Source organism: Mesoplodon bidens, assembly GCF_964165515.1.
Source record: "Mesoplodon bidens genome assembly, chromosome: 1".
NCBI classification, from domain to species: Eukaryota; Metazoa; Chordata; class Mammalia; order Artiodactyla; family Ziphiidae; genus Mesoplodon; species Mesoplodon bidens.
The window spans coordinates 11,301,335-11,326,754 of NC_138176.1; the positions used below are offsets into that span (position 1 = coordinate 11,301,335).

At 44.5% G+C, this 25,420-nt stretch overlaps 1 protein-coding gene across 1 annotated transcript in view; it reads right to left on the reverse strand.

The window, feature by feature from the left end:
• Positions 1-9,424: 9,424 nt before the first annotated feature.
• Positions 9,425-25,420, reverse strand: part of WDR11 (WD repeat domain 11) — a 56,018-nt gene continuing 40,022 nt past the window's right edge. The window contains exons 17-29 of the mRNA XM_081240253.1: positions 22,191-22,297; positions 21,650-21,764; positions 21,097-21,268; positions 18,684-18,792; positions 17,408-17,470; positions 16,220-16,285; positions 15,030-15,207; positions 14,321-14,416; positions 13,616-13,781; positions 13,001-13,098; positions 12,412-12,557; positions 11,563-11,643; positions 9,425-10,368 (exon numbers count right to left, since the gene is read on the reverse strand). Of these exons, the coding sequence (XP_081096379.1) occupies positions 10,212-10,368; positions 11,563-11,643; positions 12,412-12,557; positions 13,001-13,098; positions 13,616-13,781; positions 14,321-14,416; positions 15,030-15,207; positions 16,220-16,285; positions 17,408-17,470; positions 18,684-18,792; positions 21,097-21,268; positions 21,650-21,764; positions 22,191-22,297 (1,554 nt within the window). The 3' untranslated portion in view covers positions 9,425-10,211. The remainder of the gene's footprint in view (positions 10,369-11,562; positions 11,644-12,411; positions 12,558-13,000; positions 13,099-13,615; positions 13,782-14,320; positions 14,417-15,029; positions 15,208-16,219; positions 16,286-17,407; positions 17,471-18,683; positions 18,793-21,096; positions 21,269-21,649; positions 21,765-22,190; positions 22,298-25,420) is intronic.

The window sequence follows — 25,420 nt, forward strand, 5'->3', positions numbered from 1 at the left end:
GGCCTGGTGCTCCTGGTGCCCTGGCTACGCCTTGGGGAGCTGGCTGCCTGGGTGTGAGTCTGAGTCAGGAGTCCAGGTGCCTGGTGCCCAGGCTGGATTCACAGACCTGTACGTGCTGGGCAGAGAATCCCAGGAAGAGACAGGGCAGGTAGGGGCCCCAAGTCATCACAATTTAGAAAAAAGTCACGTCAAAGATTCATCCCAGGTGCCAAACGGTGTTGTATGAGCTTTACGTCACTTATTTTATCCCCTCAACAACCCTGAATCATTAAGTATAATGTGTGAATCCCATTTGGCAGGTGACTAAACTGAGGCTCAGAGAGGCATAGCTTGAAGCCTGTCGCATACAGCTCGTGAGCGATGGAGCTGAGATTCTGACCAGGCGGTTTGGTTCAGAGTCCAGGTTCTCGCCCACTACACTGCACTGCTGCTGCCATGTGAGGGGCCTCTGGAGTCATCTTGCTGTCACCGAAAGCCCATTCTGGTGGTGGGACCTAAGAGTAATACAAGGGACAGCCTGGAAAGTAGTGAGTGCCCTGTCACGGGAGGTGTGGGAGCAGAGGCAGGATGCGGCTTGGAAGGGACTGTGGCAAGTCTGGCTTCCCACCCTGGGGACCTGAGAAACAGAATGGAAAGAAAGCTGTGGCGGCATGAATTATTCAGAAACTCGAAAGGGCTAAGAAATCGCAATAAAGGTGTTGTGTGCTCGGGGTCATTTTTCTTCGGTTTGTTTTTCGGTTTAAGTGTTTTTGTTTTTTTCCTCCCCATGAAACTTCTAGACCTGGAGGAAATTGTTTGATGATCTAAATCCCAGCTTCATGTATATAAAAGAGCTAGTTTCTCTCTGGGAAAAGACGTTAAATCCTTTTGCTTCCACTGAGGTCAGATCAGAGCACAGCAGATCTGTTCAGGGAGAGCCCCGAGGCTTGTTCTGGGAAGGAGCCATCTCCGTGGTTCAGGGGCTAGCTTACTGCCAGGCTCAGACCCCCGGGTCACCCATGGTCCCTTGGTGCCGAGTGTCCCAGAAATCCTGTTAAGAGTGTGGAGTCATGGCTTTGTCCTCTTAGAGTGACATCCTACACCCAGCAGGTCCCTGTACCTGTCAGGTGACTGTGCTGACTCCAGCCCTCCATGGGAGGCTCACAGACAGCAGGGGGATAAGGGAGGGAGGGAGGGGCGAGGGAGAGCGAAGAGGGAAGGCGGGCGCTCCTCTTCAAGCGTGTTTAGCTATGGTTGGTTGAAACACAGTTACACAGGATTCTTTATTACAGGACTTTTCAGAGCCTTTAAAGTGTCCATGTGCATTGTGAATCTCCACAAGGTGACTTTAGAATGTCTTGTTTTCCCAAATTATTTGATCCCCCGCCCTTTTTAATAGACTTTATTTTTTGGAGCTCCCCACGTCAGCCGCTCTCTTTCCTGAAGAATAACCCGTGGGACGAGCAAGCTTCCTTGGCATTTTCTTTTGGAAGAAATAACCTTAAACCATCATCTCTATATTAGAACCTTTTCTTTCCACAAATAGTTATGGAGTCCCTACGGTAAGGACACCAGGTAGAGGCTCTGGGGAGATCTCAGCAAAGGACTAATCTCTCCCGCGGTTTACCGAGTTCAATTCGGGACCCAGAGCTGGGCTTTTCATGGGTCTTTGCTCAAGGATGGGGCACAGCACCCCTTCCCCCCTTCCCCAGGGGCCCAATGTGCAGCTCCGGGCCAGACCCAGCGAAGGAGGGCCCTGTGAAGTCCCCCTCCCTCCTCCCTCGCCTGCTTCTCGGACTCCAAGGCCGCTCCAACACGTCCTGGTAGGAAGCTGTTGCAGGGGTCAGGGCTGAGGGGCGCTGCAAGCCTGACCGGGTGATGAGACATCTCTCTGGCTGTGGACGTGGCCCAGCAATAACTGCCCCAGTGAAGCGGGGGAGGGGCTGCAGGGCTGCGGGGAAGGCGAGAAGGTGCTGCAGGCGGCACCGGATCTGAAGGCTGGGACCGTGGCTCTCATCACAGACAAGTGCGTGTTATGGGGGAACCCTCACTCCCTGCCCCTCTTTGGGGGCAGTGGAACGAGCATCTTGGTTCCTCTCCCAGCTCCTTCCTGCTGACTCGTGAGGCTGGTGAGAACCTGTCATTCCCAGGGCACACTGGCCGAGTGACTACTGCTCACTAAAAAACAAGAGACCAGGCGCGCGGTCCTCGTCCTGCCTTCCCTGGCTTCCATTAACGGAGGGGACGAGGAGGCTTTCCCAGGGACACCCGGAGGCTCATTAATCAGAACGTTAAGGATGTTCTGATCCCCACTTGGCTCTTTGCGGGGAGAACGCAGAGGGGTGGAGGTGAGTCTTCTCGGAACCCCCAGCCACGCGTGCAGCTTCCCTCTGGGGCAGAGAGGCCCCCAGACGCCTGCCGACAACTGTCTCCTCGCAGACAGCGCCAGGCCAGAAATGAGAGCCAATATTCGACGATGTTCCTCGTGCCAAGCTCTGTCCCAAAGACTTTTCAGCTCAACGAGGGAAGCACTGTCATTGAGCCCATTGTACAGATGAGGAAACTGAGGCATGGGGATGCTAGATTAGCTGGTCAGGGATCAAACAACTAGCAAACGCAGAGCCAAGAGGGGGTCAGAGCAGGGGGCGGCGGGGGCCGAGTGAATCGCTGTCCCAGGGAGGAGCAGCTCCAGGGGCTCAAAGGGCTGCTGAGAGGGACCGGGGGCAGAGCCAGCACACCAAGGTGGCAGGCGACAGCACTCAGGGGTCACCCCGTCTACCCTGCCCCCCAGCTTCCTCCACCCTCTACAGTAGAGAGCGGATACTGGCTTTTCCTATTGGCTCAGGTTGCCTCTTAGTATCTACAGATTTCAGAAAAGAAAAAACAATGAACATCATTTTCCTCTCAAAAGTGCTTCTTTCTGTATTCATCAACTACAGCAGAGGATGTTGTTAGACTGACACTCCAGTTAGTAAGGTTTCAGAGAATTGCATTTAAATACGACATCACGTGCATTTGCTAAAGGAAATGAGATATGATGAGAAAAAGATGCATGAGGAGGCTTGTCCTGTTGCACGTGCCAGGGAAAAATGGAAACTCGTGGAACGTGATTACCCAACACTTGTCGGTAACCTTTCTACAACGCTGTGGAGAATGTAGGGGCTGCCCGAGGGCGCAGTCAGGTGGCAAGGCCTAAGGTGGTGCCTTAGGGGTGAGGACAGGCCTGGTGCCAGGCTGGTCTCAGAAGGCTGCCAGAGCCCTCCAGAGGCCCTGCCTGTAAGAGTGGATCAGGGTGGCCCTTCTGATGGTGAGGTGACCTTTGAGCAGAGGTCTCAGGGAGGGAAAAGCGAGGCCCGTGAACAGCCTGGGAAGAGAGCTCCGGGCACAGGGCACGGCAGGTGCAAAGGTGTTGAAGCGGACGGACTGGCATGTTCAAGGTCAGAGACGTGGACAGAGGCAAGTGGGCAGGGCCAGGTCATGCAGGGCCTTCCTTATAGACAGGCGTGGTAAGGGGTTGGCTTCTACTCCCGTGTGATGGGAGCCGCTGGAGAGAGGTGGCCAGGGCGGCATGCGATGAGAATCTTGTATCTAAAGCATCACTCTGGCTGCTCTGTGAATGGACAGCAGGACTAACAGTGGAAGCGGGGAGACGGCTAAGCTGCCGCTCCCACCTCCAGACCTGGACCGCCCTTTCAGGGGCAGTGGGCTGGGCCCACCCCAGTGGCCCGACAGACCCACAGCCTCACTGCCCAGCAGGTCAGAAGCTCCTGCCTTTTCCTTCTCCCCCACCATCCGCAATGCGGCTCTGAGAACGCAGCTCCCCCGCTCCCTGGAGCAGCTGATGGGAGCCGCTGGCCGGTTGTCTGGTGAGCAGAGTGCGCAGGGCCGGGCCCCAGCTGGGCCCTCCATGGGCGTCCGAGCAGCTGGTCCACACGCTCCTCCCACCCAGCCCCAGGGGACTATCCAACACTGCTGAAAAATGGAACCATTTGCTGGCGTTGGTTCTAGGTCAGTTTCCACGACCACACCTTTCTCTGCGCGTTTCAGCCGCCTGGACCAGCTGGGCTCATTCCTGCCCATCCTTCAGGGCCACGCTGACACCTCCTCCCCACGAGGCCCCCGTGAGTCACCTGCTCCGTGTCCTTTCTGAACCCACTGCGCCTGCTGTGTGCCTTTCCCGGTCTGTCTTCCACGGTTCGCCATGTGTCCTTTCATGGCCACTCCCGGTGGATTCTGTTCAGTCCTTCAGCTGTCGGGGGTGCATGTCCCCTCGTGCCCAGGGTTGCTCTTCACTTCTCTACTCCATCCCAGCCTCACCCAGTTGTAGGGAAGTGCCTCCCACAGAAGGTGGTGGCTCAGTCCACGCTCGGAGCTTGGTGGTTCCCACGGGTAAGGACGGGGCAGGGAGGGGGTGGGGAGGCAGCGGAGGGCTGGGGTGGAGGAAGGTGATGTGAGTCCCAGGCAGGAGGAGACCTGCTGCGTATGGGGGGGACAGTCAGGGAGGAACTGCTGGACGTGGATGGAGCAGGTTTCTGCAGATGCCTCACAGAAAGGTGGTCCACCCTGGCTCCAGATCAAGTTCTTTCTGCTCAGAACAAGTTTTTCCACAATGCCACAGTGGGCGACGGACGTTAGGGGTGCCGAGAGCCACTTTCCGTCTTCCTTTTCCCTCCCTTCCTCCAGGCCTTGTTCTAATCCTGCTGGTCTGTGTCTCACAAGCAAGACTCCCCGTCCTGAACGAAAGCTGACAATCTCATCCATCTTCCCATGAGCAGCGACGCAGACAGAACACACATGTTCCTGAATAACTTCTAAGGACTCGGGCATCCTCTAGACTGATGAGCCCTCCCATCTGTCATCTGTCATCTTTCTCTCAACCACCCTGGGAGGCAGGCAATATTATCCCCCTCTTACAAAGGAGGCTCAGGTGACAGCTTGCCCAAGGTCAGGCAGCTAGATGGCAGGGATGTGCCATCCCGAGGCCACGCTTTCCTCTTCGTTCCACACCTTGGGCACTGGTGTTCAGAACCACTGCTGAGCAGGTTGGGAAAAGCAAAACGCAAAACCCAAGGCTTGGCTGACAGTTACTCTGTTAGCCAGTGTGGCTCCAGCAGACCCTCTGCAATGTGCAACGGCACTGCCAAGAGCACAGACTTAAATCAGATTCTTAAGATCCCTTGAATTAACTAATGCTAGACTCTTGCTAAAACACTAGCCTCTAGGACAGCTTTCCAGCTGCTTCACGGGACACGGTCTATTTTTCTTGTCCTACTCTTGACAGATATTAGGAACTTAAGACATGCAAGGGCCTATTGTTCAATTACATTCCCGATGCGCACTCGAGACCACTGGGAAGTGAACTTAATCCACAGAACTAAATTTTGTTGTTGGACAGATGGTTCTTAAGAAAACAATCCGGGGCTTCCCTGGCGGCACAGTGGTTGGGAGTCCGCCTGCCGATGCAGGGGACACGGGTTCGTGCCCCGGTCCGGGATGATCCCACATGCCACAGAGCGGCTGGGCCCGTGAGCCATGGCCGCTGGGCCTGCGCGTCCGGAGCCTGTGCTCCGCAACGGGAGAGGCCACAACAGTGAGAGGCCCGCGTACCGCAAAAAAAAAAAAAAAAACAAGAAAAAAAGAAAACGATCCGAATCATTTCCCCCCAAATCAGCCTTTAAGAAATCTCGTTTTGCAAAAAAAAAAAAAAAAAAAAAGAAATCTCGTTTCTCAGGCCTTCCACCTTCCCTCACTCCCTCCCACAATGTATCTGTGCCAACTTACGGTTTGCCAGTTTCCTCCTCAGTTGAGCTTTTCCGTTTGATTAGGCTGCAGGCTTATCCATCCTCCCTTTTTGATAACCGTTTCACTTCCTGGCTCATCCATATGGGATTACAGGAAGCCCGAGTCATCAGATGCTGAGGCTTCCCCCACCCAGGGTTTCTGTCCAGAAACATCTGTACCCTGTGAACTCACGTCGGCAACAGCAACGCCTACCACGGGCTTAGGGTGTAACGATTTTTCATCTTCCACCCTGCCTGAAGCATGAAAGCTCTAGATGGTAGAATGTCAAAATATTGGAATAAAATGAGGTCTTATTACAGCAGAACATGTTAGGAGGTGTCTGGAGTAAGACTGAGATTTGCTTAAAATTGCTGATAATGAAACAGCTCTTGGATATAAATTTTCTGTCATCTGCTGATGTTATCTATCATCGATTGATGACGTATAGATACCATCTATTTATCTCAGAACTGTCAGAAATAAGACTAAGGTCAGCCCGGGTGATGCATGTTGTACGTAGTTTCCTAGACCTACTGCCATGGGAATTGGGGCCCATAAAGGAGCCGGATGCGATGACGCTTATAAAAACATCTTTCTAAAAAGAGCTAAGTTCTAGTGTACCTAGTCAGAGAAGGATCACTGATCTGTACCCAGAAAGACAACTGGACATCTGAAATTTCATCTCAAGTTGGCATTATGGACCTAGAGTAGGAGTGGGTAAACTTTTTCCTGTAAAGGGCCAGACAGTCAATATTTTAGGTTTTTTAGGACATAGAGTATCTGTTGCAAATACTCAAATCTCTTGAATTGAAAGCAGCCTCAGACACTGAACAAATGGTCATGGTTTGTTTACACAACAGGCAGGTCTGCAGGCCGCACTCTGCAGCCCTTCATCTGGAGGAAGTCATGGAACAGGGGCCCCTTCCCGTGCAGCCTACCCACCTGCCCCCGCTCCCCGCCAGCCCGCACCGCTGCCCCACACCAGCCCACCGACTTCAGTTTCAAGAAGACAGTCAACGCGAGAGAAAACTGACCCAAGCAACGTTTTTAAGGCGGTGGCTGAGGAATGTCTTTTTATCTAATCCTAAAGTCTTAACTAATGTGTTCAATCTTTCTGAAGCCGTACATCACAGGGTTTTTAACCGCCTTCTTGCCTAACTGCACTTGGCTTTGCTAAAAATAAATATGGAAGATGGAAAAGCTAAATATCAACCCAAGTCACCTACGGAACCTAGAATGTCTTTCCTTCTCTTGTACTTAGGACAGTTACTTTCACCTTGACTAAGTCATATTCCTCAATGTCACTGAAAAAAATAAGGAGGGTCGGTGGTGTTTAGTTGGCCTTTTTAGGTTTGACAGCCAAATGCTGAGGCAAAATGCCTGCAGGGACTCATCTGAGAGCCGCAGTCACTGAAAATCTGAGTGGGAGACAAGTGGGGTCTTCATGGCAGTATTCTGCGTGGGCCCGGCATGGCTGATGGAGCAAACACATGCACGGAGCCTTTAAGGACAAGAAAGGCAAGTGGGGCAATCTGCCCATCCAACTGGATTCCAGCAGTTCTCAGGAGAACTGCATTCCTAAAGCCCAGCGCCTTCGCTTTTCTTCTTTTAAAACACCAGCACCTTCAAGTATAACCAATTAGAAACCCCTTTACATTTTAATTGAGAGACTTCTTTCATCCACAAGTTGTTCTGAGTCAGTCAAATCAGTTACAAGATGGGAGCAGCAGCTTCTGTTCTTCTCAGTTAGAGCCCTACTGGCTCAGAGAATATTCTCACTTGTCTGTCATTTCTGCCTTGCAGAATTCTTTTACTCTAGCATGACTACAAGTTCGTACCTGAACACTTCAATCATGAAGTGCTGCCGAGGAGAATGAAACACTATGGGTGATCACGAGCTGAGGATTCACTGAAACCTAATACTGTCTTCATGCAAGATGAAATCTCCGGGCAACAAATAGTCGAGAGAGGAACTGTTTTCATATCGAGGTGAGGTCTCGTCTGTAGAGAATTTCTGATTAGTTGCATCTGGGAGGGACATGAAGCGTGTACTGATGCTGCTCTGCTATCTATTTTAGAAGAACAAAAAGTTCTGCTCCCACCTTCAAAGCGATGGAAATACCTAAAGCAGGAGCGCGGGCAGGCCGAGAGCATGCCACCAACCGCAGAACAATTACTAACCGAACCGGAAAAAGGTAACAGTGAGCGACTGGAACTGGCTCTGCGAGAGCGGCCAGAGGAGTGGTCTCACACGGGGCCTCCCTTGCGCAGAAGCCCCTGCCCACCAGACCAGGTTTCTCCCCTCCACCCAGGCTCCCTTCATTGCCAAGGGAAGGGCCAAGGGCCTGATAAGCACACCTGTGGGGACTTGCACAGGGAGACACCTGCTGACCTGAAGTCACGGTCACTCTCCTTCCCAATTCCCGCTGCTTGCATCACCCTGGGAAGCCTCCTTTGCTAATGCACTGATAACACAATGTGCTCAAAGACCTTCCGTGAAAGGCAAGCTGAGGTTCAGACTCACTGACTGTGAATGTGATTCACCTGCCCTTGAATTCGAATGCTCACCAGAGGGGCGTGGAGCACAGTTTCAGCTTTGGGCCCACAAGGTCATGGGGAAAGGGAAGTCCGGGTTCCGTTCAGAATGGGACTTTCAGTTGCATCTTGACACAGACGGGCTTCCATCCTAACCAGCCGGTCTGTGACATGTTCCAGGCTCTCGGGCCTCTCTGCTCAGCAGCTGCTGCCGAGCTGCGCCTGGTCCTCTCCTCTATTCCCACAATCAGGCAACAGCTCACTGCCTATTTGCTGGCCTCCAATCCAAAGCACATTTAATTTTCAAGATGCCCTATGCTGGAATTTCTTGTTTTTTCTCTCTGCTTACTAAGGCCAGCATTCTTTTCTCCTTTAGCTAGTTGACAGTTGAATTAATAAAGTCTATCCTGACAATCATTTAACTAATAAACAATATAAAGAGAGCTGGGTTTGCCCATGGCCTTCAAAAATTCTATGTAACCTACCTAGGCAAAGAAAGGGCAAGAAGGTTAGCCAATCACAGGACCAATGAATGGGTCCTGGGTTTCTTCTAGGACATTTAGCCAAAGCAATGGCCTGGGAACAAGCATTCCGGGACAGGCTCTTCCTCTCCATGCATCTCAGTTCCTTGTCCGATGGGGCAGACTGGTTGATATCTAAGGGTAGAGACTACGATTTTTTTTGTTTGTTTGTTTGTGGTACGCGGGCCTCTCACTGTTGTGGCCTCTCCCGTTGCGGAGCACAGGATCCGGACGTGCAGGCTCAGCGGCCATGGCTCACGGGCCCAGCCGCTCCGTGGCATGTGGGATCATCCCGGACCGGGGCACGAACCCGTGTCCCCTGCATCGGCAGGCGGACTCCCAACCACTGCGCCACCAGGGAAGCCCCGAGACTACGATTTTATCTAAAAACACCTCCTCGTGGGTGTTACGACACGTGCCACCGTGGACGTCCAGGAGGAGAAGACAGGAAGGCCATTTCCTCACCTCTGAGAGCCACAAGCCGAGCCCTGCCCACCCAGGAACTCAGAGGCAGCTCTATGCTGGGGCCCGAGTCCCCGCAGCCCAGGTTCTCCGGGTTCCGCAAAGCGGCTTGGTGCACAGCAGCTCAGAGTACACAAAGGACTGGCTGGGATGAAGTCGCTTTTTATTTATCATTTCTGTAAATTACACACATTTAAATTTTTAGCAATAATTTATAACAGTCACATCTTATATAGTACAGTCATTGGAAGAAAACAAAGAATATTAAAGAACAGCGCCTTCAGAGAGGAGGTTACTGTAACGCATCACCAGAGTTAAAATCCAAAATATACAAGACTCCACATACTGGAACAAAACATAAAGCTTACAATTTCTCTATGAGCCTATGAACCTGAAATTACAAAATTTAGCAACTGCCTAAATCAGGAAATCAACAGTTCTGTTTTCAAGGTAAGAAAACAAGGAATGCTATGGTAAGTCACCTTTACTGTTTAAATGTTTCTGCTCTGTCTGTACCTGGAATGACTGTATATAAACACAGGCAAAGCACAGATTTCAGAATAGGTCTCACAAACTCCTTTTACTATAGATTTAAACCTAGTCAATGAGAAAAGCAATTCAGTTGCTTGGATCTTAAGTTTAAAAAAAATTAGAAGTGTTTCCAGGGACTCTTAAAACTGTCTCCAAAAGTATAAAATGTTATACTTTCAAAATCTGAAGCGTTCCCATCTTCCTCTGAGATAAATACAGGTCCTAGAACCTGCTCCTGACAGCATAAACATTCACATACTGCTGTGCACGTGTAGTGAAACAGCCCACAAGGACCCCAGCAGGGACGGCATCCTCATGAGCCTGGGCTGTGACCGTCCTCAGCCAGACCAACGCCCCGGCCGACTGCTCGCGAGGCCGCGTGCCCTGGTACATGCTGACCTGTCACTCTTCAGTCAGTTCTTGCTTGGGGAACTCCAGCTCATTCAATAAATCTTTGCCAGCTGCTCCAGCTTTTGAAGCAAAAAAAAACGCTCCCTGTTTAAAACCGAGGTTCTTCAAACTGCGGGCATAATCCGCATATATAGCAGAGATGAGTTTCTGTAAACCACAGTTAAGGAAAAGAAGGGCAAAAAGGGCTCCACCAGCCTCCCACAGGCCGGAAACAATGACCAGCTCTGCTGGAGTGTCCACAGGAGGGCAGCACGGGAGAAGCACAGGTACCTCTTCCCTGGGGGAGGGCAAATCCCGGCGGGGGGAGGCGATGTTTCAGTGTGTAATGTCCCTGCACTTGCACCAGTTGAGCCCAGAGCTTGTCCTTCTACAAGACCCAACTAACATCCTCCCAGGTTCTCCAAGGTCTAAATGCACTTAACGACTGGAGAAAGAAGGATGAGAAAAGTGAAACTCACGTGCATACGCTCATGCCGTTTGAAAGTCGGAGAGGCTGGTGGTTTAAGGGGCAGGTGAGCTTCACTGAGAGGCTCTATTTACAAAGCCTGCCCCAAGGCAAGAGCTCCAGATGGCTGGGTGCTGGGATTTTAGACAGCCCTGTTCCACTGCGTTCTGATATCCAACATGGCTCCTTCAAACTAGAGCCAACTTCCCCAGTGCCTAGATATCTGACACTGAGTTCAGTTTAATTTTCTATAAAAAATATATAGAAAATCAAAACCATGACATGTAGAAATGAGGCCACAATGTAACAATTCAAGAAAAAGTGCAATGATATAACAACAAGGCCTCTGCAAAAACAAGGACCTGGGAGTTGGATTCTCAAGCTCATTCTTTTCAAAGAAACACATGTGACTCAAGTGACGTGTAGAAGAACTGAAATGCTCCTGGTCATACATGGACCACAGTGACCTGCCTGCATGACACGTCTCTCTGAAGTGCTGCTGTGTCTTGTTCCATGTTAGACTGTCCCTATGGATAACAGCAAGTCTTTTTATTCTATTCCAGTATGCATTTATTCCAGTAGCAGCCTCCTCTACCCTTCCTAGTCTTCCTCTATCTTCTTTTTAAGTTCAAACAAAACATTACAAAATTCGGGCTCCCTCCCCTTTACAGCCCTTCCTGACCCTCCGTCTATCTCACAGCTGATGCCGGTGGTGCAACAGCCTTCCTTCTGATTCTGTGCCTCTCGTTTCTCCCTCTTTCCTGGCTCTGGAAGGTCAGAATACAGATCTTTCTCGATGATAGAATAGTTCTTCCCCGGCAGCACAACCGAGAGAGATTCTAAAACCCGCTCACGGCATCTGCCTCCCCCTCAGCACACATGTCCCGGCAAAGGATATCTGTGTCCTCGCTGACTTCAATCGCACCGTACTTGAGACAAGCTTCCACAAACAAGGCCGCTCTGTCGAAGTACCTCATGCTGCTCAACAGAACACGAGTTAGGTGCTGTAATTTATGGTATCTGAGAGGAGAGCCGTCCCAGGGCGTGTTTCTATGTAAAGACTTGTACACACTCTCCCCGGAAGCCCGAGTGCTGCGTAAGTCGCACCAGCACTGTTCTCAGCCCCGGCTTAGAGGAAAGGAAGGGAGAATTCTCACGCCCCAACCCCCGGCTCTTTTTTATTAATACTTTAAAAAAATTGTGAAATCGTTGAATTCCACAGAAATCTACAGAGATAGGACAAGGATCCACGTACCCATTGCCCAGATTTAACAAGTAAGCTTTTGAAGTATCTGCCTCAACCTACCTCCCTTAGTTTTTAAATAAATAAAATGTCCTATAACAAGTGATGAGTATTAATTACCCTTCAAGGTTCTCAGAGGGACACCTCCAACTCGCCACACTTTCTTCACCCTTCCTACTGCCTTCTAGCCTTCATCTCAGTTGCTCTACTCAAAGATGAATTGTCCCCAATTCTCTGAAGACTTTTTTAATATTCTTTTTAAACAGGTACCTGTTAGGTGTGCCTAGCATATTGGTAGGAAAATAACACAGTTCCTAGACCAAATGAAGAATTAATAAACATAGACTGTTCATCCCTTCAGGTTTCTTTTTAAATAAACCTGTAATGTATGCTTCTCCCTTCACTCCCGACACCGAGGACTACCATCCACCTGGCAGAGCCTCACGACAGCGTAAGGTGGTTAATCCCGGGTGGTCCTGACCAGCCGCGGACACTGGGTGTACCTGTGAAGCGTCTCAGCCACGCTGGAAAAGCAGCCCAGAGAGAGGAGGACCAGGAGGGCCTTTGACTTCTGGTTCACTTGAGGGGAGCAAAGGTGGTCAACCCACCGCTTTAAAACATCAGCGCACTCTTCTGAATTTAAACGGACCTGGGAAAGATGCCCACGTTAAAAATAAAGACATCCTGCACTACAGAAGGAAAAAGTAATTTAATCGAAACGGGATCTGTACCTATGAAACAAAGCTCAGCTCTGCTTTATTACACACCCCCTGATGCTGCAGCATCATGACCAGCAGTGACGGGGACCCACATCTTCGGGACCGACAGGCCTGGCAACACCTCTGGGCTGTAGTCTGGGCTCACAGCCCAGTAGGGAGAGGAGGCAGCTGCTTTCACTTAATTGCTACGAATGCAACCTCCAATTTGCAATAAGAAATGTAATTTATACTCAAAGAATAAGAGGATGAAAGTTGCAAGAAAATATTTGCAAAGCCGCTTTGCAGCCACAAAAATGCTTCTAAATCTTGAGTCAGAAGTTCAAGACCGAACTTTCTACCCCAAATGTTCAAGGCACCTACTAGAATCACCTACTTTGGCAAGCCACGCTGCCCGGTTCCACTCGCCGTAGGTCTGCAGGTAGCGGCAGGCATCTGCAGCTTTGTCTATCAGGCAGAGCAACTGAACACCCTCTGGAAGACAAAACAGCAGCCCCACAAGTGACACTGGAGCTGTCTCTCTGACGAGTCACTAAAGGGTAAAATCCCCATTTGACTTCATCTGGTCTTGGACATTTTATACCTACCTATTGGAGACATTACTGACTTAAATTTTAAAATAAAATATTAAAATAGGGCTTTACCATGTTACCACTGAAATGAACAGGGTTGGAAGTACACACACAGTCCAGAAAACAAACAAGTAAAGCCTACCTCACTCACTGGTTTTCAGCATTTAGGGTGTGCAGGTTTACCCAATTTATGCCTATTGTCTTGGCAATTATTAATAGCGCCCCATTTACTCTTTAAAAAGCACTCTGGTCTAGAATGATTAAATTATATGGTCATCTTATCAACTGCTAGCAATGATCTTTCTACTTTTCTCCAGTGTGTATAAAAAAGAAAGAAATATCCCTAATAACCAATTACTTTCCAGGAGGGGGTCTGATTTTCCAGAGTATTGACGAATATACCCCAAAACATGCCTTACCTGCCAGTTTCCCATTGGCAATCATATTAGTTGCCACGAGCTTAATGGTGCTCTGGGAGGGGCCTGACGAGGTGACGGTTGTGACCAAGCAGGCTTTCAGTGAATCACAGTAATAATGCTGGTTATCTGCACTTGTTTCCAATAGCAACTGCACAGCTCTGTCTGTCTAGTAAGAGAAACAGTTCTTCTAATTACGGGGCCATTTTCCTCCAACGTAACCTTTTAAAATTCATAATTTGGAACACTGAAGTTTTCAGCTTAAAGAGGACTCTTCTCAAAAATGTTCGTGAACACTTTGTTTACGTATATACAAGTTGAACAAAAGTGCAACACTGCTTCTTTAGGACAAATGTAAAACCACATTCTGGTTTATACAGGTGCTTACGTAAGCTTTGCGCCAATCAATTCAAAGACACAAAACCAAAACAAAACAAAACTAGTTAGGCCTCATGTGACATTATGGAAGCCAAAATTACAAGCTGGTGAACCATATATATATCTTTGCTTTCTCAGAATGTTTGTTGGTCTTATTTCGAAAGAAAGCATAAATTTATACTTATACTTTTATACTTTTGGGGAAACACTATAGTGTGTGTGTGTGTGCGTGTGCGTGTGCGTGTGTGTGTGTGGTATAAGTAATGCTGTAAATTACTAATCAACTAGGAACTCAGCGAAACATGAAACGAGTTATAAAAACTGACATACTTGACCCAAGAGAAGTAGCTGGTCTGTACATTTCCTGGTATGATCGTAAGTTGACCGTTTCACTTCCTGGAGATTCACCCTTTCCAGCTGAAATTTCTAGAGTAGAAAAAAAAAGAGAGAGAAAATTGAGGCTGGATTTTAAAACTTTTGAATTATTTAAATTATACTTAAAGTCATTTTAGTCAACATTACTTTGACTTCTGAGATTATTAATCAGCTTCATAGAAATCTAACATTTAATAAGAATCTAAGAAGAAAAAACGTTGAAATGTATTATAATCTGTGTGCAAGTTTGCCTGCTTACAGGAACTGGCACTTCAGTAGAGCTGGAAGAAAAATCCCTATGTGTAATTTAGTACTCTACTGGAGGTTAAAAAAATTATGAAACTACCTTTATATATACAGAACAGCAAATTCAAACCAAGTAAATTAATTAATTGTTATTTATAGAAAATTAAAATGAACCAAGTTAAAAATTTTAAGACCAAAAAAAAATCAGAAGACTGTTAATAATAAAATTTTAATGTCTATTTTAAAACTCTGTAAGCATTTATGAGCTTTTCAAGTACTGAGTCAATCCTTTTTTATGTGAATGTGCCAAGGGACTCATTTCTATTACGTGGACCTTTACTTAGCGCGAAAGTTTCCCAAGGTTAAGATACTTACAAAGACAGAGCTTTAAAGGTCTTTAATATATGAAACATAATACCTGAAAATAGGCATTTTCACAGAGCACATCATAACATATGTCTAGTGGGTTGTTCACTTTGTCCTGAGGAGCAGTTTCTTTAGCAGCTGGTGTGCTTGCTGACTTTTCCTGGGACAAGCTGTGCAGGTAGTGGGCAGCGACAGTCCAGAAGTGCAGCTCCGATTCATCGCCATAAAGCCTGGCAAGGGTGAAACCAAAGTTTCCACTGAACTCACAGCAGAGTGGGGCCTGGATGGGGGCTTCCCACAGTAGCTTCAAGTGCTGGGAGCATGGTGCTGGCATGTGAAAGACCACGTGCTGGGCTGGGTGGAAGAGGTGAAGCTGCAAGTCCTCCAGCCCTGTTACTGGGTGTCGAACAGCACAGGGCTCTGGCTGCATGAGGCCCCTTCAGACCCAAATCCCCCTTTGTTCTGTGTTAAGAGGAACACCATGGTTCTGAAGCCTGGGCCATTATTTACCTGGTTTGCCATTAGCATACCTTTCAATCTGGACCAACTAAGGAAGAAGTTCCTCTGGAATAACTGACTAGATAAGGTGTGGAAATAATATGCTATTTATTCTCTGGGGAGTGGAGGGAAATGTCTTCTTTTTTTTTTTTTTTTTGGCGGTATGTGGGCCTCTCACTGTTGTGGCCTCTCCCATTGCGGAGCACAGGCTCCGGACGTGCAGGCTCAGCGGCCATGGCTCACGGGCCCAGCCGCTCCACGGCATGTGGATTCTTCCCGGACCGGGGCACGAACCCATGTCCCCTGCATCGGCAGGCGGACTCTCAACCACTGCGCCACCAGGGAAGTCTCGGAAATGTCTTTTTTTATAAGAGACAACTCTACTGTACAGTAAGAATGTATAGGTTATTACTTCTAAATATAATTTACTGGTATATTTAATACCAATATTGGTATACCAATATATATAGGTATATTTATGCACTTTGTAGCTGATATTTTAAAAAGCTGTCTGTAGGAGGGAGTCTTTTCAATAGAGAAGGCCTAGACCTCATGTTTAAAATGTAGGGTTTTTTTTTTCCTATTTGTAGTACTACTTTCAAAATTAATTGTAAGCCAACTATAAAGGATGAACTGATATATTTTCTAAAATCCAAGAGTTTGGTCTTAACTAACAACCTTAATAAAAGAAATGAGTTAACCTGAAATTCCCCGTCTTACACAAAACATTTCAAACAGAGTTACCTTGAAACAAGCAGGCATCTCTGCAAGAGAGTAAATTCCGGATCGAGCAAGAGATTCTTTATGTCACTGCGGACAGGAATCCAGACAAAGGCAAGACAACATTTTTGAATCCAACAATAAAGGAGATAAATCAGTATACTCTTAAAATGAAAAATCCTACCCAAAGGGTATGTTTAGAACTTACAAAAGAAGTCACTTTGCTGTGACCCTGCAACTGCAAAAGCTTACAGGGCTTAGAGTGTATCTAGGTTTGGAGAAGCAGTACCCATCAACCACCACAGCTTAAGGCTCTAATTGTGATTTACCTTCTTGCTTCTTGAAGCAGTTCAACTCATGTTTTTAAAACTATGAACAGCTGTCTAACTATAGGAACAAGAATGTCATTGTTGATAAAATGATTTTGCTGATAATCATCAGGAACAGTACATACTTTAGAGACGCATTCAGAATTTATTCTTGAACGTATTCAAAAGTTAAAATATTTAAGGAAGAAAGGCTAGTGTTTTTATAAATTGCTATTTCTAAAATAGCCAAATATAGAATATTTATAAATCAGGAAGAAGGGAAGATAGTCTTTAAATCTATTCTTTTCCATTTAAACATAAAGGCTAACCTTGGAAGAGAGAAAACAATAATTATTTCGAATTTGACATCAATAAAATGTTCTATTACGTTAATTTATTAAGTATTAAAATACATGTGGCAGAGTCTAGATTGCAAAAACATGTTATGTTTTACCAAGAACTCCTTGTGGACCCATATTTTTCTACTTCCTTTCCAATATGATTCCCAGTACATATTTTTAAATGCTCTTGGCTCTAGGGAGCATATTAATTTCTTAGCCAGAACAGTGCACACACACACAGCTCCTGACACAGAGCTCACTTTAGGAGAGGGAAGCGGACACACAAGAATCGCCCTGTGTACACCCTCTAACATGAGGCTTCGTACGGGACTTGTGCTGGAGGCAGGCTGAGCTACAAGACGTCCACCGCACAGCAATCTGAACCTTACTTCCACAAGACAAAGATTCTAAAGGGAAACACTCCTCTGTGAACAGAATGGTCTCTCCGTGGGCCACTAAACATTTTCTAAAACAAAGCTTATTTTAATTTTAAAAAGCCTAAATCATTATGTTTTTCTTTTTCATATTCTTATCTTCTAATAAAACATAGTTAGAGTGCTTACTTAGACAATGAGTTCAACTGTTCTTGAAGGAGATTCTTTATTTCTTCATTTTCTGGATAATCACTGTACCAAGAAAAGATTTTAAATGAGTTCATTTTCTCTTCACTTACAACAATTCTCTTCAATTACAACTTCACAACAACAATTTCTCTTCACTTACAACAATTTCTTCACCAGAAAAAAAGTTGTATTAATACAGAAATAACTTCTTTGTAGTCCTTGGTTAAAAACCTGGTTGTAGACCAAAATAGCAACAGTCTACTCAGGAACCTACCAATCATCTTTAATGTCTGCTTTTATGTTATTTAGTCAAAACCAAGAAATGAATACAGAAAGTCTCCTTGGCTTTCAAGAAACCAGAAAATTTATCAGTGAGCTCTAAAAACTATCAGATTTAGGGCCTCCCTGGTGGCGCAGTGGTTGAGAGTCTGCCTGCCGATGCAGGGGATACGGGTTCGTGCCCCGGTCCGGGAGGATCCCATATGCTGCGGAGCGGCTGGGCCCGTGAGCCATGGCCGCTGAGCCTGCGCATCCGGAGCCTGTGCTCCGCAACGGGAGAGGCCACAACAGTGAGAGGCCCGCATACCGCAAAAAATAAAAAAAAATAAAAATAAATAAAAATAAAAACTATCAGATTTAGATTCATGTTAATAAGGAACTTAGCAATGACTAAAGGAATGTGCTTGTTCTGCTCTGCAAAATGACCATTCATTTATTTAAGTAGATACTTCTTGGAGAAAAGACACCCCATCATATTATTATCTTTTTAATTCCCCTAACCCATGCCTATCTGTGCATTCCACATGGCATAAGTCCTGTAACACCTGTGGTAGTTTAACTAATAACCACTAATAATGTGAATATTTTTTTGCAATGAGGCAGACTCTAAAACATAAAATACCTCTGAAGTAGGCCCCTTCATGCTGCTTCTAAAAAGAATTAATCTTGTCCCCAAATTCCTCTTGGCTTCAACTGGCCCTCTTCACACTCAGTATGCCATGCCCCACGTTCAGACAGTAAGACTACCACAAAGCCACCTGAAAGCAGCATGTGTACTCACAGCTGTCCACAGGCTCACGCTTCCCCGAAGTCCCCAGAAGGGTGAAGACAAGAGGCAGATCAGTGACTCTTTTAGAGTGTCTGCCATTACTGCCTCAGCTCGGTTTTAAGGTTCCAATCCCTATAAGCCCTGGAGACAGGCCACCGCTGATTTTCATGGGTGTCCTTCAATCTTAAATCAATTAGGAAAGGAAAACAAAAATGCAAAAAAACTTACACATGAGAAATGTCTAAAGAATACCGTCCATTCCAAGGCTGATGTAATAAGAAAGCTTTCAAGGCGAGGGCGGCCCTTGGAACAAGGAGATATGGGCACCACACAGGTTCTAGACAAAAAAACAGTTTTTGCTTTTAATAAGTAAAATTTTATACTACTATAAAGCTTCAGCTATAGACAGTTTACAGAGAAGTCAGCAGAGAATGGTGTGTAAGTCTGGTGGCAACTCAGAGAGTAATTCAATGTAATCACTACTTGCGACACAGGGGCTAAGAGTTGGGGAGAAAGCGAGACTGAAGAGTCTCTGACACCATAGTGATACTATTTAAAGTGCTTGGAAACAGCATCATACTAAATGTTATTAAAGTCTCATACTCTTGAATTCCTTTTAGATGCTGCTAAAAAGAATTTTAAGATTGTTTTATGCCATTTTATGCCCCTGATAATAGGCAGTGTGGGCAAGAAAGATTCTCCAACTCAAAAACAGGGATTCCAGTTTTCTACATTTGTCTGATACCTCCCCCTTTGTGGGGGCGGGGGGAGGTATCAGACAAATGTAAATAAAGGCCAGGTGGAAGAAGACGACGATCTAAGCTATTCTAAGAAAACGTATTTGAATCAATATATTATGATTTTTCTACTTGTCATCAAGGAGAATTGAAGAAAATACATTAAATATTATATCACTGCATATAACCTCATATGATTTTTTTATCTGACATCAGTAAGTCCAAAATACATTTCTAATTCCTCAGAATAGGAATATATTATATCAAACAGACTGATATTTTTCCAAGCTCAAATCAGCACATATCTGGCAGCAAACACAGACATCTTTTTCCTAACTCCATATTTACACTCTCACCAGTTTTTATTCTTCAACATTTATTGAGTGCTATTCTGAGTTTAAAGTTCAATATGTGGAAATATGCACAATTTTATTGACCTTTCCCCATTATTATTTAAAAATTGTTCGCTTTCTGGCTGAGGTCACACCAACAGAGATTGGATAGGAGTAATTTTTTTTTTTTTTTTTAGTATTAGGAACACTTTAAAAGAAAAATGTAATCTAAAATCTGGCTGCAGGTCAGCCGTTCGGGTATGTGCTAATGATGGGCTCTAATTCTGTAGTCAGTTTAATTTAAAAATAAGTCCCCTGGCTATGGAGATCTTTAGATACAAATTTTAAGTTAAAGGTCAAAGAAAAGCTTCTCAAACATTTAGATTATATTTGCACACTTCTTTACCTAGAATTAGTAACTAAAAGAAAAATCATCCTTGAAATTCCCTCCATTTCCTTAATAACTTTATGTTTAAAAAGTATCTATGCTTGTCCTTCCCTAGGAGGAAGTCCTGTTACGTCTGCAGAGCCGGCAGGTGTCTCTAGGACACATATGGGAATGCAATGCTCCATTTCTGCCTCAGCAGATGGCAGACACGGTTACGGAATAAGAAGTGGTGGTTTCCAAACACAGTGGCAGGGTGGGGCAGTGACAAACACAAAAGCACACCTAACGTAAGGTAGCCCAGCCAACATAAACAGCAGCTTGGTAGTGCCTCAAGCACAAACATAACATGAAGGGGCAGGTTTTCAAAACACTGTTGCCTCCGAATGTGCCAAAGACTGACTCTACAGAGGTATAGACAGTTTCTAAGATGAAACTCAATAAATGACTAAACGATTCTCAAATGAAATTTTTTTTTACAGATCAGATAGCTTAGAGTGTACACCAAATATATGCTTGGAGAAAACTTAATGAAGGAAGTCTGATTTTCAAGTAGATTGATGGGTGCGTTCACAAACTTCTCATCCTCCTTTTACAGTCACAGCTATTTTTGCTAAAATATTTTTCACTCTGGAAAAAAAAATCTCGAAGCATAAACCATACAAAACCATACAAAAAAGGGTAAGGTAGCGCAATCATCTAATTTTGTTTTGACTGGCCCTTTAACAAATCATAAAATGGGCATCAGAATTCATGACACTTAGAACACTTTCCAAAGTGATTTCTCCATGATGCATGGTTGAGAAAGATATAAGGCTCACTATTAAAAAGCCAGCGGCACCTTATCACTAGATTTATGTCCTCTGATGAGCTCTCCTAAAGTCTGCGGAAGCCATTTTTATAAATGTAAACATCTTTGCTCTTTTGACAGAGCGCTTAGAAACAGGTCAAGGAAGGGGCGCTTGGTAAACCAGAGTCAGGGAATGACTGACGTCTGCAGTTACAAAGAGTCTAGCATCTCAGCAATAAAGACACTCATGCTTTAAGTTAATATATAATATTTTCTTAAACTCAGATTCCCAGAAAGCAAGACTGAGATGAAACAGAAGCATCTCTCTCCCCCGAAGAGAGCAGCTGGTGCAAAATAAAGACAGGTTTCCAAGCATCCTTTCCCTAGAACTCCATACCGGTTAACTCCTGTTCATCCATCCTAAAACATGTGGACTTCATGGACATCTCCAGGATCCTGATACATCCATCATCTGAAGCCAGAATCACTTTATCTGATGTACACCAGTCCACGTCCAGTATCCGAAAGGTTACATTTCTTCCACTTCTTAAACTGCTCACCATCTGAACCTTCAAGAGTGAACTTGATTGTCACTTTCACAAAGAAAAGGAAGATGTTTATCATTCCAGATTAAACAGTCAAGGAAAGACAGCGCCTGTGGCAAAGGTCCAGTTTACGTTCAAGACTGAGCAGTCTTTGGCAGTCTACCTTCCACATGCAGACTGCATTTTAAAGGTCCCAAAGATAGTGATAACATTAAAAATCTATTGAGCTATCACCTTTAAAACAGAAATACTGTGAAAGAAAAATTTTAAAGGAAGAAAACTTTTAATAAGCTTGACAAACCCATTACAGCGTTTTCATTTCTAAATCAGAAGGAAGAAAAAAAATACATAGTTCCTGTGGCCAGCAGCTTCATTTGCAGTGTCCCCACATGGAGTTGGGCCTACCTCTTTAGTGTCCCATACTTCAGCTCCATCACTGTACATTGCTATTAATTTTTGGTTTCCTTTACCAGGGGCAAAACGAATCTTCCTCACCCAACTTCTGTGTGTAGGTATTCCTCTGAGGACAAACAAACAAAAACCAAAACACCAATATGAAGCAGAGTAACATCTCATCATCAAGAGGTATGTCCAATGTCTCTTTCTATCTCTGCTTTTGACACGGTCTAGTGACGTGACAGGGGAATCCCTGCTTTCTGGGACAGGGGCCACGTACAACAGAGAGTGTCTGCTCTTTAGCAATGGCTGGAATAGTGTCCCAGGACTTCTGCATGAGCCACCTGCAGATAAGGGTCTTCTATGAATGTTCCAGAGTTTGGCTCAAGGCCCTTCCTCCCAAGTGCAGTGACAAGAGACCCAAGGGTCCAAGCTCCACATGACCGTATTTGGTGACCCTGCTGATTACCAAGGCACAAGCCTCCAATGGAATCATACCAAGAGATTTTTTTTTTAAACCAAATAAGACGATTGCATTTTTGACTCATACCTGGATACTCTGCCTTTCAAATCCCAAAAATTTAAATTTCCATCCACATCTCCAAGAACTAATGTATCACCTTTCCAAGCGATGCAGGTAATACTACCCATACTTCCCTAGAAAACAACAGCAACAAATGCACATCAATTTCACCACTTACAAGCAGCCATAAGAGAGAAATCTTTTCATTTAATAACTGTGATAAAATAATAAAGATATTTTAATAAAACCTAATTAAAAATGGTTTTGCTTTAGTAAGAACATCATCAAACACTAACAGAGTTCAGACACTACGAGAGCTACCTAGCATTTCGATTTCAACTAAGAAGAACCAGGAGATTTCAATTAGATAGACATTGTTATCTGAACTAGATTTATAGAAAAGGGATGTCTTTTGAGGAAGAACTACTTCAGAGAAAAGAAAATTAAAAGAAGAAAAAAGAGAAGGAAAGGACACCCTTTCAAGAGAGCTCCTGTCTCCAAGTTATCCCTCGCTGCAAAAGGATAAATAAATCTATTCTGGGGGAAACTTAAAGCTGTTTCACAGCTAATTGTTCAGCAATTTCTCTATTGAAAGAGAGGATCCATCACTATGTAGTACACCTGAAACTAACATTATATTGTATGCCAACTATATTTCAATTAAAAAAAGAGAAAGAAAAAGGGGATCCAGAGCTTCACTGATACCTTCTGGAATAAGGAAGGTGAAGAGATACTGTGTATTAAAGGCATCTGCACAATTTGAATTCACAGAAGGCTCTGCAGAGAAGTTACACAGGGAAACACAAATATAAGAATGAAACACTACGGTAATAAATCCAAGTGGGGAGAAAGGAGCTTCAAGATCTAACACATGCACAGAGGTCATATGATGGAGAGCCGAGGAGCCTGGGCTCTGGGGTCAGCTGCCTGGGCTTGAATCCAAGCTTTATCATTTAATTTGCTGTGTGATTTGGGGCATGTTTACTAATCTTTCTGTGTCTAGAACTTATCATCAATAAAGTAAGGTAAGCTCACAGAACCTGAGGAGTTCCTGTTAGTGCTAGTAAATTTCTACAGGTAAAGGCTTTATGACAATGCCTGCCACAGAGTAAACAGTCAATACATGTTAGCTATTAAACAATATTATTGCTCAATTACTCTTCTACTTATTCTCTACTTATATTAAAAGAAATCTTGTTTAATTTATAGAACAATGTAAAAATTCACGTGTTTAGTTCTCATGGCATCGATAGTAAGAAGTAGGAAAGTTCCAAGGGTTTGCCAAATTGGCTATTAATAGACTTGCACACACACCAAATACTGCATAAATCATAGTGTTAGTCAAGAAACAAAAGAAAAAATTGGATTGAGTATTTTAATGAATTCAATTAATAAAAAACTTGGAAAGCTATGTTAAATAGAATTCTGTATAGTATAAAGATCTTATTTCTATTCTCCTGACCATATTAACAGAATGTTTAAGAATTTGCCTTTAAATTTACTTTTTCAGTCTTAATTTTTTTTTACATTTTATAATCTTATTTTCTAACTTCTAAAAATTAGAATATTAAAGTTTAAATTTGCCCAGAAATCAGTGTTACCAGCTTAGAATTACAAGTGATGTATTAATACAACTGCACAATTAAACAACCCAGACCTTTCTACCTAAGAGCTTGTTGATGGGATATAAGCCATATGGAAAGTCTAAGGTGCTTTCAGAGGATGTGGCACAAACTCTCTTTGTGACTCCAAATAATCCCAAGAGAACCAGTGTAAGATTTAAAACTCTATGATAGAGTATTATTAGTTGACATTGATATGTTGCCTACCTGTAAAATATGATGTTCAAAAGATCAGAAGTAAGGCTGGCAGCAAAGCAAAGATATTCATTCTCTCCTGCTATTCTGGTTTTCTGAATAAAGGCAGTCAGTCAACTATAAACTCTCCATGAGAACATAATTTAAAATATGTCAAGCTTTCTTCTTCTTTTCCAATTTTATATACTGTATAGTTCTGGGGCCAAAACTCAGGGGAAGTTTCAAATCAAAACAAATGTTTAACACTTTACATTTGGGAGGAGGGTAAGATAAATATTGGATTAAAATAAACAAACAAAACCTCTGCCTAAATTCTACGTATTAGTCATTGAAAAATATTTTGATTACTGCAAATAAAAATAATGAACCAAAACCAATTTCTCATGTTTTATACAGTAGATGCTTAATTCTCTTTCCCTAAAAATAATCTGCTCTAAAATATGCACTAATTTCACTAATAAGGCTGGATCCTTATTAGGATGGTCATTCCTTGAGGAAGCTGCTTCTAGCTGTGGAATAAAATGATCTGGCAGGCAGAATAGAGACTTGCTATAGCCTGACTTCAGATCTCCATAAGACAGTGTAGAATCTTAAAAGCTGTGTGGTGCAACAATCCTGAAAGAAGCAGTTACAAAAAGAAAAATTCATGTGTCTAATGTTCAAAAATTTTAAACTTTTTTTTAGGGTGAGGGGGAACTAGAATCTCAAAAATTATTGGATTATTTCTATTCTAATCTCAAATGTGACGTGATTAGACAACAAAGAGACTGAGCTATTTTCAAGTGCCGCTATCGGAGTTCAGATGGGTCCTTCTCTGGAGTCTAGAGGAGGAGGTCGAATATTACTAAGAAAGCAAACTGATTTTCCAGAGGACAGCTCATTACACTGCAAGTCTTATGTCCACACCCTTTACGGTTGTAGCTTTTCTTGCTACACACTTAAAGTTACTGCTCCTACTTATAACTACCAAATATCAATTTTTCACATTTGCATTATTTTCACACTAGTGAAAACTTCTGGCAATATTAGAGAGTTTAAAATAGACATTACTAAGTCTCAGATATGACTTGTTCTATATAACAGTACAAATATAATTACAGTTTGAAAAGCACTTTCACATGCTAGTTTCAATCTTTGTTAATGAAGGTTTTTTGAATGCCCTCAATTCTTCTAAAGTTGTTAATAAGGAAGATGTGGTAGCCAGCCCCTAAGAGGCCCACCCCCCTACCTGATTCTGCCTTTGGTATTCCCGTCCTTTGGTAGTCACCTCTCACAATGAACTGTGACCCAACAGCATACTGTGAAAATGTGACTTCTGAAAACGAGGTCCTAAAAGACACTGCAGCTTTCATTTGCTCTCTCTTTGATCACTCGCTCTGGAGGAAGCGAGCTGCCATGTCTGAGGACACTCAGGCAGCCCTATGGAGAGGTTCATGTGAG